The sequence below is a fragment of the Sciurus carolinensis genome, chromosome X, assembly GCF_902686445.1.
Source record: "Sciurus carolinensis chromosome X, mSciCar1.2, whole genome shotgun sequence".
NCBI lineage: Eukaryota > Metazoa > Chordata > Mammalia > Rodentia > Sciuridae > Sciurus > Sciurus carolinensis.
In genome coordinates this window covers 88,618,882-88,632,906 of record NC_062232.1, presented here as the reverse complement: position 1 = coordinate 88,632,906, position 14,025 = coordinate 88,618,882, and the positions used below count along the sequence as shown (strand labels likewise).

At 34.2% G+C, this 14,025-nt stretch overlaps 1 protein-coding gene across 8 annotated transcripts in view; it reads left to right on the top strand.

The window, feature by feature from the left end:
* Rbm41 (RNA binding motif protein 41) overlaps positions 1-14,025 on the top strand; it is a 68,258-nt gene that overhangs the window by 1,517 nt on the left and 52,716 nt on the right. For 7 of the 8 annotated variants that reach the window (XR_007106395.1, XR_007106397.1, XR_007106398.1 and 4 more), the window contains exons 2-5: positions 1,515-1,631; positions 2,224-2,416; positions 2,714-2,918; positions 4,759-4,830. Coding sequence is in view for 3 of the 8 variants with exons in the window: in XM_047535786.1 (XP_047391742.1) it covers positions 1,515-1,631; positions 2,224-2,416; positions 2,714-2,918; positions 4,759-4,830 (587 nt within the window). In the remaining 5 variants the exon portion in view is untranslated. The remainder of the gene's footprint in view (positions 1-1,514; positions 1,632-2,223; positions 2,417-2,713; positions 2,919-4,758; positions 4,831-14,025) is intronic. The other variant, XM_047535787.1, reaches the window with a different exon arrangement.

The window sequence follows — 14,025 nt, the reverse complement described above, 5'->3', positions numbered from 1 at the left end:
ATTCTAAATTATCAATAAAAATTGTGATAAAGGATTTTTAAAAACCTTGGATCTAAAGATATTTTAGAATTTTCCAAAATAGGGCCAAGTCTTTCTGGAGCAAGGGAATTTTCTTATATCTACAGTGGTTTTTCTCTAGATCTTATTATATCTCTACTAGGAAAGGGTGGTTTTATAAGGAAGGCACTTAAAATTTAAAAATTATTTTCCTCATGGAGTTAACTCACTTTTTGTGTTCATTTTTTTTATAATCAATTGTTGCATTGTAAATGGTCCTATTATTTTTTACATTCTAATAAGAGTTTTCACATATTTAAGGTTGGGTAGCTCATGATAGTCATTACCTAAATTTCTACATAGTGATGCCTAGGCTATAAAATACAATCCTCTTCATATATCTTTCTATACTTTCTCCTTTAGACATCTTGTCTCATAGCTCTAGATCTTCTACACACAGATGACTTCAGATTTCCATGTTCAACCTCAGAATCTCTTCTATAAAACTTTTCTTTTAGCCAATCATTTATGCTATTACCTCAGACTCAGCATCTTCAGAGTAGTGTTTGAATTGTAATAGGTAGTTAATTCAACATGTCTATAATAATACATATTTCCCCAAACCATTGACTCCATTTGGACCTTCTTTTCTTCACTTGCTTTCATATCCCACCAAGTCTGAGCCATCATTCTAGTTACATGGTTTGAAATTTGGGGAGTATCTTTGACATCCTTTCTCTTCCCCACTTCAAAAGGCCTCTCTCATCTAACCTTTCTTTTTCATTTCTACTATTACCACTTTGGTTTGAAATTTCATCACCTCATACTTCAATCGTTAACTAGTTCTTTAGGTTTCTTCCCTATTAATCCATATGGCATATTACAACCACATTCTCCTTGCTAAACCATTGCTTGCACCATGTTACCTAATTGCCTGATAAATTACTTTTTAATACCTACACATTAATGTCCAGGCCCTTTAGCTGGTATATGTAAGGCCATTCACATTATGAATTTAAATTGAAATTCCTTTTATCTCTAGTATGTATTTCTGTCTTTTCACACTTGTTTTCCATTTTATCACACCCAATGTTTGAAATGCCACTTTAAGAATACCTTTCTGAAATCTTCACTTACCACCCTAGCTCTCAACTAATTTTTCTTCTATCAACTCTTAATTTGGCATATGCTGCCCTATATCATTAATTCATATTTTTTTATTCCCTCAGGCATATGTACACAACATTAACATATTTCTTTTCTCTAAATAGATAACAAGCTTCTTGATGCTAGATACTGTTATCAATATCTTTGACTTACATCAGTACCTGGCACAATGCCTTCTGTGTGAGTAGGTATTTAGTAAATGTGTGTGGAATGAATGATGAAGTAGAATAGATGACTAAAGAAGTGTCTGAACAAATGGGGTCATTAATGATAAGTAATATAGATAGGAAATAGATTTTCAGATTCCCTATCTCTTTTACTTTCTGTATGTGTTTGTATGTCTCCTCCAGGGTAAACAGCTGTGTGAAGAGTGATGAGCATGTCCTGGAGGAGCTGGAAACAGAAGGGGAGAGGCAGCTGAAAAGCCTCCTTCAACATCAGCTTGATACTTCTGTCTCCATTGAAGAGTAAGTATTGATTTTACAAATAGGTAGAGTATCAAAGACCCTCACTCAAAGTGATAGACCCCTCTTAAAACCTGGAGGGAACACTCCACTTTCTCTCACCCACTTTCTTTAGCAGACTTCTATACATCAGTCAATGTTTGTCTTCTGTTTTTCTTCCTGTAGGAAGCTTTCATATCCCACCAAGTCTGAGGCAGTACCTTTCCTATGCCTTTCTATAGCACACTGTATTTCTTCCACCACAGCACTTGTAACTTGATATTATCATTGCCTGTTTATTTGCCTTGCTACCACTATTCTTTCATAAAAACAGGAGCGATTTTTTTAAATCTTTTTTGCTATTAAATACTCAGTACACAGCATACATCTGCTGCACAGTAGGACTCAGTAAATGTTCATTGATTTACTCATTTATTAGTTCTGGATGAAGAGACTGTTGATGGAGTTCCATTTTGTTGCAGTGGTGCTTCAGCCTAGTAAAAGAATGTGAGACAGAAATTGCCAATGACTTTTATTGTGCTTCTTATAATGGCACAATTCCTGTGAATCGTGGTAGCCTCAAGGTGTTCTTACTCCCTTCTTGCTTGTTTTGCAGATGTGTCTCTAAGAAAGAGAGCTTTGCCCCTGGTACTATGTATAAGCCCTTTGGAAAGGAAGCAGCTGGGACTATGACTTTGTCCCAGTTCCAGACACTGCATGAAAAGGACCAGGAAACTGCCTCTCTCAGGGAACTAGGACTCAATGAAACAGAAATATTAATCTGGAAGAGCCATGTTTCAGGTGAAAAGGTGAGTGGGGCATTGTTTTTTAGGAGAATAAAGAGCAGGATCTGTTCATTTTGGCATTAGGAAGTCTTGCATTTTTAGTTCCACAAAACTGAGCTTTGAGTCTGAATCTTCTTTGGTTTTAAGCGTAGGGACATTGGTAAAAGAAAACCCGTTTGTTTTTTAACTTCTTAGCTAACACTTTAAAGAAACACTTTAAATTTCTGTGTCCTGATCATCTTTTTCTTACTTGAAGCAAGAGATCATCACTTCCAGGATGTGTCCTCTATGATATATGCCATTTCATTTCCCTGGTTTCAGAGGACAAGACTGAGGGCAACTCCTGAAGCAATACAGAACCGTCTTCAAGATATTGAAGAAAGGATCTCTGAACGTCAGCGTATTCTTTGCCTGCCACAAAGATTTTCAAAGAGCAAACAACTGACCCGGCGAGAAATGGAAATAGAAAAGTCTTTATTTCAGGGAGCTGATCGTCACTCCTTTCTTAAGGCTCTTTATTACCAAGGTATGTGAACCTCACTGCTTTCATATGTTCTTTCACTGACAGAAAGATTTAATATCAGGGCATTAGATATAAAGAATTAGTGAAGGGAGTAGGGGAAAGACAAACTATTACTACCCCTGAATATATAGTCCCATGAAAGAGACAAATATATGTCTAGTTAGTTGCATGACAACCTGGAAATTATTATAGAGACTTGAATCAAATGCTGAGGGAGAATAGAACATAGAGCACTTAAGTCCAGTTGCGGGAGTCAGAAATTAACTTTTGTACTGTCTTGATGGATCAACAGGTATTTTTCAGGTAAAGGGGAAAGGGCATTACAAGATAATGAATAGGAACAGGATTGTGAAAGGACCTGGTATGTCTGGGGAACAGAAAAATTCAGTGTGGCAGGGGTAAAGTGTCAGGGCAGGGAATGACAAGGGATGGCACTGAAAAGTGAGGCAAGGCTCGATTGTAAAGCGTCTTTAGGCTGAAATATAAATTAGCACTATATATAAAAACCATATATATATATATATATATGTATTAATCGGAAGAATTAGGTTAATGGATTGATTTTGCTAGGCACTGTGGGAGGTGCACAGAAACTTAAAAAATAATTCTTGACTTTGTGCCAAGTACAGTCTGGTTGGAAATATAAACATATACCATTTAGTAACAATGTTAGATACAGTTGCTAGGTGCTATGGGAGTTCAGAGTTTTATTGCTGTGAATGAAGAACGCCTTTCAGAGGAGGTAAGATTTAATTTTTTTTAATACTACCTGTTTAGAAAGGAGAAGGAATGGCATTTGAATTGCTGGAACTGGTGTGAGCACTATTAACTGGGGGAGTTGTAAGAGGCAGAGTTGGAAATATAACCAACAATTTTGGGCTTTATTTGATCAGTAGTTTAGAGCTATGTAGATTTCATTTTTAGTTAGTTTAAATATAGTTAGAATTTTTTAAGGCAGGAGTAACATGTTAAAAACCATATTTGAAAATGATTCATGGGGTAACCAGTAATTAGGAATAGATAAGGAAGTATTAGAAGCAGAGAGAATGGTTAGGAGGCATAATAGTCTTTTAAACATGAATATTTTGACTAGATTGGTGACAATAGAATTGGAAAGACAGGTAGGTTTGGTAATAAGACACGTTACAAAGGAAGAAGTGATAAAAATTTTGACTGAAGATGAAAGAAGAAACTCAATGGAAAGGAATATGTCAGAGATAATCCAGAGGTTTCAGGGCTGTATGACTTAACAATTGGCAAAATTAAGAAAGCCTTTATGGGGGAATTTTGAGGAAGGATGATGAGTTTGACTTAAACATGTTGATATTGTGAGAATGGCAGGATCATCGCTTGCAGATATCAAGGAGATAGAAATAATGCAGTGAAACTCAGGAGCAAGGTCAGAACTAGGTATGTAGAATTGGGAATCATTTCTGCTTCATTCATATGTTAAATTCATTACAATGATTGAATACTTTGTTAGAGAGACCATAGACATGGCAGAGCAGTGGTAAAGGAAGGAATGAAAAATGAAGTTACCTTTTGTGGAGAGACATTATGGCATACTGATTACAAACAGGCTCTGGAGGCAAACTTGGGAAAATCCTGGCTCCCCCACTTACCAGCTCTGAGATGCTGGGCAAGTTACTTCTATATGCTTCAGTTTCGTCATCAGGAAAGTGAGAGTATTAATAGTAGCTGTGTTACAAGATTATTAGGATTAAGTAAGGTAATACATGTAAATCACCTAGAGCAGTACCTGGTATTTGGGTGGGGGTTGGGGGGGATTTATGAATCTGTTCTGTTTTCTATCTTTGAAACTCCTTGCTTTAAACCTTCACAGCATACCACAAAAAGACAAGTGCAGACAAGTACATGACCTCAATGAAGAGGAAGATAAAATTAGGCACAAAAGGCAAGTCGAGAGTTTTCTTACAGTGTTAGATTTAGGAATGTAACCTAGGGTCCCAGACTTCTAAGTTGAACACTTATTTAATTCCATATTCAATATATAACAATGCTTATAGGAAATGATCCAGAGAGAACATATTATCCTGATATGAAATATTAAAGAGAAGAATTAGTAGAAGTTGTAAAACTTTTACATTTAGTGCTGTTTTTATTTCTATAACTTAAAGTTATTGTACCATACATAAATTGACCTTACTGATTTTTAGATCCCATTTCACAAATAATTCTGAATATTTTTATTAAGTAGTAAAATATGAATATTGATGATGATGATGATGATAGTATAATATTTAATATTTTATTTTTGAAATGAATTTGCAATAAAATTGCATGGGGCTTTTTTTGGTGTATAGTTCTGTGAATTGTAAATCATATAGATTCATGTAACCACCACCACAATCAGGAGAGAGAACAGCTCCATCACAATGAAAAACTACATCATACTATCTCTTTCTAGTCACTCCCAATCCCCACCCATAATCCCTGGCAATCACTGATCTGTTCTCCATCACTTTAGGTGTATCTTCTAGAGACTGTCATATAAATGAATTCATGTAATGTATAACTGTGAGACTGGTTTCTTTCACTTAGCATAATACCTTTGAGACTCATTCAAGTTGTTATCGTTGTCATGTGTATTAACAGTTCATTCATTTTGTGGAATCATATTTCATTGTATGAATGTTCCAAAGTTTGTTCATTCACCCATTGAAGTGAATTTGGGTTATTTCCAGGTATGGTGGTTATGAATAATACTGATATGAACATTCTTGTACAGGTTTTTGTGTGAACATAAGTTTTTATTTCTCTAAGGTAAATATCTAGAAGTGGGATTACTGGGTCATATGGTAAGTGTATATTTAACTTTATATGAAATTGCCAAACCATTCTCTAGAGTGGCTATACCATTTTGCATTCCCACCAACAATGTATGAGAGTTCCAGTTGCTCTACATCTTTGTCAGCACTTGGTATTGTCAGTATTTATTTTAATTGTTCTGAGGGGTGTGAAGTGGTACCTCATTGTTGTTTTAATTTGCATCTTCTTAAAGGCTAATGTTGTTGAGCATCTTTTCATGTGCTTATTTGCCATATTTATATTCCATTTGCTAATGTATCTGTTTAAATCTTTTGCCATTTTGTCATTGGGTTTTTTATTTTCTTCCTCATGACTTTCGAGAGTTCTTTATATATTCTAACCAATCTCTATTGGATATGTGATTTAGAAATATTTTCTCCTGGTCTGTTGCTTGCTTTTTCATTCTCTTAACAGTGTCTTTTATAGAGCAAATTTTTGTTCTTACTATGAAAAAATATGTGTAATGTAAAGTTTACAATTTTAACCATTTTTAAGTGTATAGTTATGTGGTATTAAATATATTCCCTTTTTTCTGCAACTATCACCACCATTTATCTCCAGTACTTTTGAAATCTGTACCCATTAAATACTACCTCCTTGTTTTCCCCATCCACAGTTTCTGGCAGCCAACATTCTACTTTCTGTCACTACGAATTTGACTAATCTCAGTACCTCACACAGAAGCACACAGTATTTGTCCTTTTGTGACTTGGTTATTTTACTTAGTATAATGTCTTCTAGGTTTTTTTTTTTATGTTGTAGCATGTGTCAGAATTTCCTTCCTTTTTAAGACTGAATAAAATTCCATTGTATGTATGTACCACTTTTATAAGTGATACTTAGGTTACTTCCATGTTTTAGCTATTGTGAATAATGCTTCTATGAACATGAATATACACATATGTTTGAGTATTTACTCTTTTTTTTGGTACCTAGGGGTGCTTAATCACTGAGTCATATCCATATCTCTTTTTTAATTTTTTATTTTGACACCGGGTCTCACCAAGTTGTTTAGGGCCTCCCTAAGTTGTTGAGGCTGACTCTGAACTTGGGATCCTCTGGCCTCAGCCTCCTGATTTGCTGGGATTACAGGCATGCACTTTCATGCCTGACTTCATATATTTTTTGTATATACTCAGAAGTTTAATTACTGGATTATATGGTAATACTACATTTAATGTTTTGGAGGAACCACCATATCATTTTCCATAGAGATTGTGACACTTTACATTCCTACCAGCAATGCACAAGGGTTTCCATTTCTCTATACCATCAGTAAGACTTATTATTTTCTGTTTTCTTTTTTGGATAATAAAGTGGTATCTCTTAGTGGTTTTGATTTGCATTTTCCTAATGATTAGTACTGTTGAGCAACTTTTCATATACATTTTGGCCAGTTGTGTATCTTCTTTATATAAATGTGTTTTCAATTTCTCATGCTTAATTTTAAATGAATTACTTCTTTATTGTTGACTCGTAGGAGTTCTAGCTACATTCTGGTTATTAATTCCTTATCAGATACATGATTCACAAATATTTTTTTCTGCTCCTTGGGTTGCCTTTTTAACTCTGTCATTGGTATTCCTTGATGTACAAAGTTTTAAATTTTTATGAAGTTTAATTCATCTATTTTTCTTTTCTTGTCTATGCTTTTGGTGTCACATATAAGAAATTGTTGCCAAGTGCCATGTCATGTAACTTTCCCCCTATGTTACTGTCTGAGCTTCCATACTTTTTGCTCTTTTACTTAGGTCTTTGATTCATTTCAAGTTTTTTTTCCATATAAGGTAAGGATCCAACTTCACTTTTTTCTTGTTCATATCCTGTTTTCACAGTAACATTTTTTGAAAAGACTATTCTTTCCACACTGAATGATCTTGACACCCTGTACAAAAATCATTTGATTGTATGGGTAAGAGTTTATATCTGGTTTCTCTATTCCACTGGAATATATGTCTTTGTTATGCCAGTACCATACTGTTTTAATTACTGTAACTTTGTAGTAAGTTTTGAAATCAGGAAGAGTGTAACTGCCAAATTTGTTTTTATTTTTCAACATTGTTTTGGCTGTTGAAGTTCCCTTAAGATTCCATCAGAACTTTAGGGTAGATTTTTCTGTTATTGCAAAAAAAAAGGGTCATTGAAATTTTTATAGGAGGTATGAATCTGTAGATAGTTTTGGTTAGTATAAACATCTTAACAGTATTAAGTCTTCAATAGATGAACAGGGAATGTTTTTCTGTTACTTGTATCTTCTTTAATTTTTTTTAGGAACATTTTGTAGTTTTCAGTGTGGTAAGTCTTCCTATTCAGTGCAAATTTTTTGAACTCATAAAATCTAGTTTATTGTTTCTTTCATGGATCATGCTATATGTGTGGGTTGTATGTGTATGTGTATATGTGTGTGTGTGTGTGTGTGTGTGTGTGTGTGTGTGTATGTGTGTTAAGAACTCTACCTCATACCTGTTCATGAAAAGACCTTTTTCTGTTTTCCTCTGACATTGTTATAATTTATTATAAATTTATTATAATTTATTATAAATTTAGATCTATAATCCACTTTGATTTAGTATTTTAGAAGATGTGAGGTTTTTGTAAGATTTACTTACTTGCCTATCAGTGTTCATTTGTTTTCTTTCTCCATTTACCTATCTTTGCATTTTTGTCAGAAATTAATTGATCACATTTGTGTGTTAATATTTAATATAATAATTACAGGTGAAAGATAATTCTCCTCTGAAAAGTAGAAATGAGATAAAGATGTCTGCTCTTCCACTTCTATTTATGGTGGAATGAAATCAGAAATCGATAACAGAAGGATTGATATATGAAATTTATAAATATATGGAAATTAAAAAGCACTTTATGGAATAATTGATGGATCAAAAAGAAATCACAGGTGACATTTGAAATTATTTTGAGATGAATAAACATAGCATACAAAAACTTATGGGACACAGTTAAAGCAGTGGTTAGGGAGATATTTATAGCTGTATATGTACATATATATAAAGAACAAAGGTCTCAATTAACTTTAACCTTAATAAACTACAGAAAGAAGAGCAAACTAAACTCATATCAAACTGAAGAAAGGACATAACAGAAATTAGAGCAAAACAAAAGAAGCAGATTTTAAAACTCAAGAAAATCAATAAAACTCAAAATAATTTCTTTAAAAAAAATTTACAGTCAGCTAGACCTATCAGTTTACAAGAAAGAAAACTCAAATTTGCAAAACCCAGTTCTACTTTGGTTTCTGTTTGCATGAGATATCTTTTCCTATCCTTTTTATTTTCAACCTGTGTGTGCTTTTTAATCTAATTTGTCTGCTACAGATAGCAAATAGTTGGATTGTGTTTTCATTTATTAATCAGTTCTTCTGTTCTCTTTTAGAGTGGAGCATTCGTTTATTTTAATATAATTGGAGCCTATTAATAAGAGAGGATTTACATCTGGTACTTTGCTATTTCTCTACTGTATGTTTTGTACTTTTGTTCTATTTTTCTGTTTATTCCTTCTTTTATGTACATAGATGTTTTCCAATGTGCCATTTTAATTAACTAGTTGGTTCTTTTACTGTGCTTTATTTCTCTTACTTTCTGCCCTAGGGCTTACAACTAACATCTTAGTTTAAATATGAAGTTTGTATTAATCCAAAATTAACTCAGATTACATTAAAGAACTTTATATAGCTCTGTTCTTCTCCCTTTATACTATTACTGTCATACAAATTACATCTTTATAGATGTTTAAGTCCAATGACAGTTTTGTAATTATGGTGGTTTTATACAGTTATCTTTTATGTCAGAGAGAAGAAAAGGGGTTCCAAAGAAAAATACATTTGTGCTGCTTTTTATATTTACCTCTGTAGTCAACTTTATTTGTGCTCTTTCTTTCTATGTGTGGATCTGAGTTACTATATGCTGCTATTTATTTCATCCTGAAAGACTCCTTTTAGTTTTTCTTGTAGGGCAGGTCTTCTAGTGATGAATCCTGTCAGTTTATTTTTCTGGGAATGTGTTAATTTCTTCTTCAATTTTGGAATATAGTTTTGATGGATGTAAATTTTTGGTTTATAGTGTTTCTTTCAGTTCATTGAATATGTTATCTTATTGCCTTCTGACCTCCATGGTTTCTGGTGAGAAGTGAACTTTTAATCTTATTCAGTTCTTACTCCATGTCCATGATGGGTCTCTTACTGTTTTAAAAATTCATTCATCTTTCACCTTGGACAATTTGGTCATATGATTATTTGCTAATCTTTTTGAGATTATCCTACTTGGAACCTTTTGAGCTTCTTCAATGTGTAAATTAATGTTTTTATCAGTTTGGATAAATTATCAGCCTTTATTTTTAAAATATTCCTTCTCCCTCCTTCTGAGAATCTTGGTATGTTTATGTTTGTATCCCAGAGTCATAATGATATCTTACAGATCTCTGAGTCTGTTAATGTTCCCTTATTTTTACTTTCTGCTCCCTAGACTGGGTTCATCTCCTCAGATTAGATAGAGGACCAGTCTTCAAGTTTACTGATTCTTTCTTCTTCTAGTTCAAATCTTCTGTTGAGCTCCTTGGTGAATTTTTCATTTATTTTACTTTTAATCTCCAGTATTTGTTAGGTTCTTTATTATAATTTCCTTCTGTATATTTTTATTGTAAGACATTCTGAAACTTTCTATTATTTTTTTTTCTTTTTTTATAAATTGCTCCTTTATTTTTCTTATTTGAAGAACATATCATAAATGGTTTATGTTTTTGTCTAATAAGCTCAACATGCTTTCTTGGGAGTTTCTATTGCTTTTTCCTGTATATGGGCCATGTTTCCCCTTTCTTTACAGTATCTTATCTTTTTTTGAAAACTAGATATTTTAAATAATGTTATGTGATAGCTCTGGAAATCAGTCAGTCCACCACCAATTACCACCCCTGGGTTTACTTTTGTTACCATTTGTTTAATGACTTTCCTCAACTAATTCTATATATTCTTTATTGTGTATGCTCAGTTAGTGTAGTAGTCCTCTAATGATTGGAAGGTTTTCCTTAAATGACTTTATTGAAAATATCTAACAGCCTTTGTTGAGGGGCTATGTTTATGTATATTTTGGGGCACTATTTCAAAGCTCAGGCAGGCAGTGTATGACTCTGCCTTATCCTTTACTTTCTGCTTTCACATGGCCTCAATGTCAGCTAGAAGTGATTAGGGTCTTTTCATTACCTTCTAGATTCTCAGGAATGTGCCTAAACTTTTCAGAGCACCTGTGAACCTCATTCCCTGTTTTTCCTTTTAAGTGTTATTTGTCAGTCTCTTATGAATCCCACCTGTAACTGCCATCTCTAACAGCTACAATGCTAAACAGTCCCCACCAGTTAGTTTTGACAAACACCCGAGGGATGGACTATTCTCACAGAGTGGGATATGAGCAGTGTCAAAGACAAGCCCTCATAATGTAGCTTTCCATTGAGGTACCAAGCAGGTCAACTAGTGAATATTCTCTTAGGACGGGGGTTTTGGGAAGCTTTAGAAATGTTTTGCTCCTTCAGTTTCAGCTATACTGCTGATTTTTATAGGTACTGTAGTTGTAAGGTTGTTGATTGTCAAGGTTACTGTGAAGCTGGAGAGAGGGAGATGGGATTATAGAAAGTTGAAATGCTACTGCACTTACTGAGTTTTCTTGCAAAACTGTTCCATGTTTTGCTGCAAGCCTTTAGTTTTTATTTCCAGATGTATTAAAAATTTAACAAATTTTGCCAGTGTTCTTTTTGCTTTTATGGAAAGCAGATTTTCAGAAATTCTTACTTGATTATTCCAAAATTACTTTCTATATCCTATCTATATTATTATATTTAAAAGTAAACTTTTCCCTTTTTCTTTCTCTTCCTTTCTTTTCTTTTCTCTTCCTTTCTTTTTTTCTTTTGTAGTGGGGATTGAACCCAGGGGTACTCTACTACTGAGCTCCAGCTCTATTTTATTTTTATTTTGAGACAAGGTATCACCAAGTTGCCCAGGCTGGTCTCAAACATGATATCCTCCTACCTCAGCGTCCCTAGTATTGGTGTTACAGGTGTGCATCACCATACCCAGCTCTTATTATTTTTTAAAAGTAAGGGTTTTTTTTGTTTTTTTAGGGGGGAGGGACTGGGGATGTGGCTCAGTGGAAAGTGCTTGCCTGGCATGCATAAGACCCTGGGCAAAAAGTAAGTTTTTTATAGCATTAAATTGAACCATTTTTTCACTATTCACCATTTACTACATCCTATAGAACTCTTTCAAATTTAGTGATTTTTAGTAAATTTACAGAATTCATCAACCATCACCACCACAACCTAGTTTTAGAACATTTCCATCATCGTAATCATTGTTCTCAATCCTTGCTTCTAATGTATAGCCCAGGCAATAACAATTTCCTATCTGTTCCTATAGATTTGCCTATTTTGGTAATTTTATATAAATGGAATCACAGACAGTGTTCTCTAACTTAATATATTGTTTGCATCATGTTTAGAACATTATGTCTAGAACTAGTACTTTTACAATCTTTTCTGAGGGATTCTCTGTGCATGGTGAGAACATCTTCAACATTAGGCCATGCGGTTTAGGATTCCATTTTAGCTTCCATTTCCTGATTGCACAGAGCCTCAAGGTTAGTCAGAGGGCTTTTAGGGCCTTTTTAGGTCTTCCCTGAGTACACACAGCCCTGGGAATGTGGATAACCCTAGGCATGTGCCTGCCTGTCTAGATTACTAGAAGGATATTGGAGCTTTTTCAAACCCCCTATGACATCTCATTCCTGAGATTTTTACCTTCTAAGTTTTTTGATTAACCTGTAATTTCCCCATCTGTTCTCTACCACCTCAGATACCTGTGAAATTCAAGGGTTGCCTCTGATCATTTTGACAAAAGTTTCTGGGGAATAACCTGTTAGTTCTTGGTGAGCCTTGAGTCTAGTCAAATAGAGTTTTGCTTGTGGGATTTTCCTGGAAACTACCAGAAAGGTCTAGTAATGACAATTCTCTGGGAAGTATGCTTTTCAAAGCACCAGTTTGGGGCTCCAGTTCCATTGGGGCTCCAGTTCCATTCTTCCCACTTAATGGCTGCTCTGCTGCTGGGTTTTTGGTTTTTTTTTTTTAACCTTTAATTTCAAGTCAGTGGTTTTCAAGGTTAGCACAGACCTGGGAGAAAAGATGGGAATAGGGCAAGTTTAAGCACTTCAAAACTCATTACCATTACTGAGATTCAGCAATTTTTCATGAAGAAATACTCCCTGGGCTGCTGTAAACCTTTGGTTATTTTCCAGTTATTAAAGTTGGTTCTGACAGTTTTTACCAATTTTTTTATTGCTTTTCTGTAGGAAATTTTCATAGGTCCCTAACTCTGTCCACTATTTTCAGTGACATTATCTCTCTTACTCTAGCATCTTTTGAAACTCTGAAGTTTGTGATTTTGATGAAGACTATATTGTTTATTTTTTATGGCTTATGTTTTTGGTTTTGTAATGAAGGTTCTTTCTAACCCAGGGATACACAGATTTTTTTTTCATGTGGTCTAAAAGAGTATAGTTTTAGCTCATACATCTATGTCGATGAACCATTTTTTAAATTTTTTTTAGTTGTAGATGGACACAATACCTTTATTTATTTATTTATTTATCTATTTTTATGTGGTGCTGAGTATCAAACCCAGTGCCTCACACATGCTAGGCAAACACTCTACCACTGAGCTACAACCCCAGCACTTATGAACTATTTTAAATTAATTTTTTGCATATAACATAGGTTTAGAGTTACATTAATCTCTCTATGTATAAATTTTGTATGTGTCTATATATGTGTGTGTGTAGAGCCTATATATATAGGGGGGGGAGGGAGAGGAAGAGGGGGAAGAGAGAGAGAGAGAGGGAGGGAGAAAGAGAGAGACACACACACATTTGTATGTATAAAATTGTTAGCTGGACTTGGTGGCCACACACCTGTAATCCCAGCTACTTAGGAGACTGAGGCAGGAGAATTGTGAGTTCACAAATATAAGAGTTTTTTTCCCTTTATTCTCAGCAATTTGATTATGCCATGTCTGGATGTGAGTTCTTTATTTCAAATTCTGAACTCTTATTCCTTCTACCTGCTACTTTTTACTTCTCACAGTTTTCAAATATACCATACCTTCTCTCCAAGTTTTATTACTGTATACATTGGGAGAGACAGAGTGAAGTATTTGTATTTCATCATACCCAGAAACAGAAGTCCTAATAGATAATATTGTTTTTAATTTATGCCAGTCCTTTTT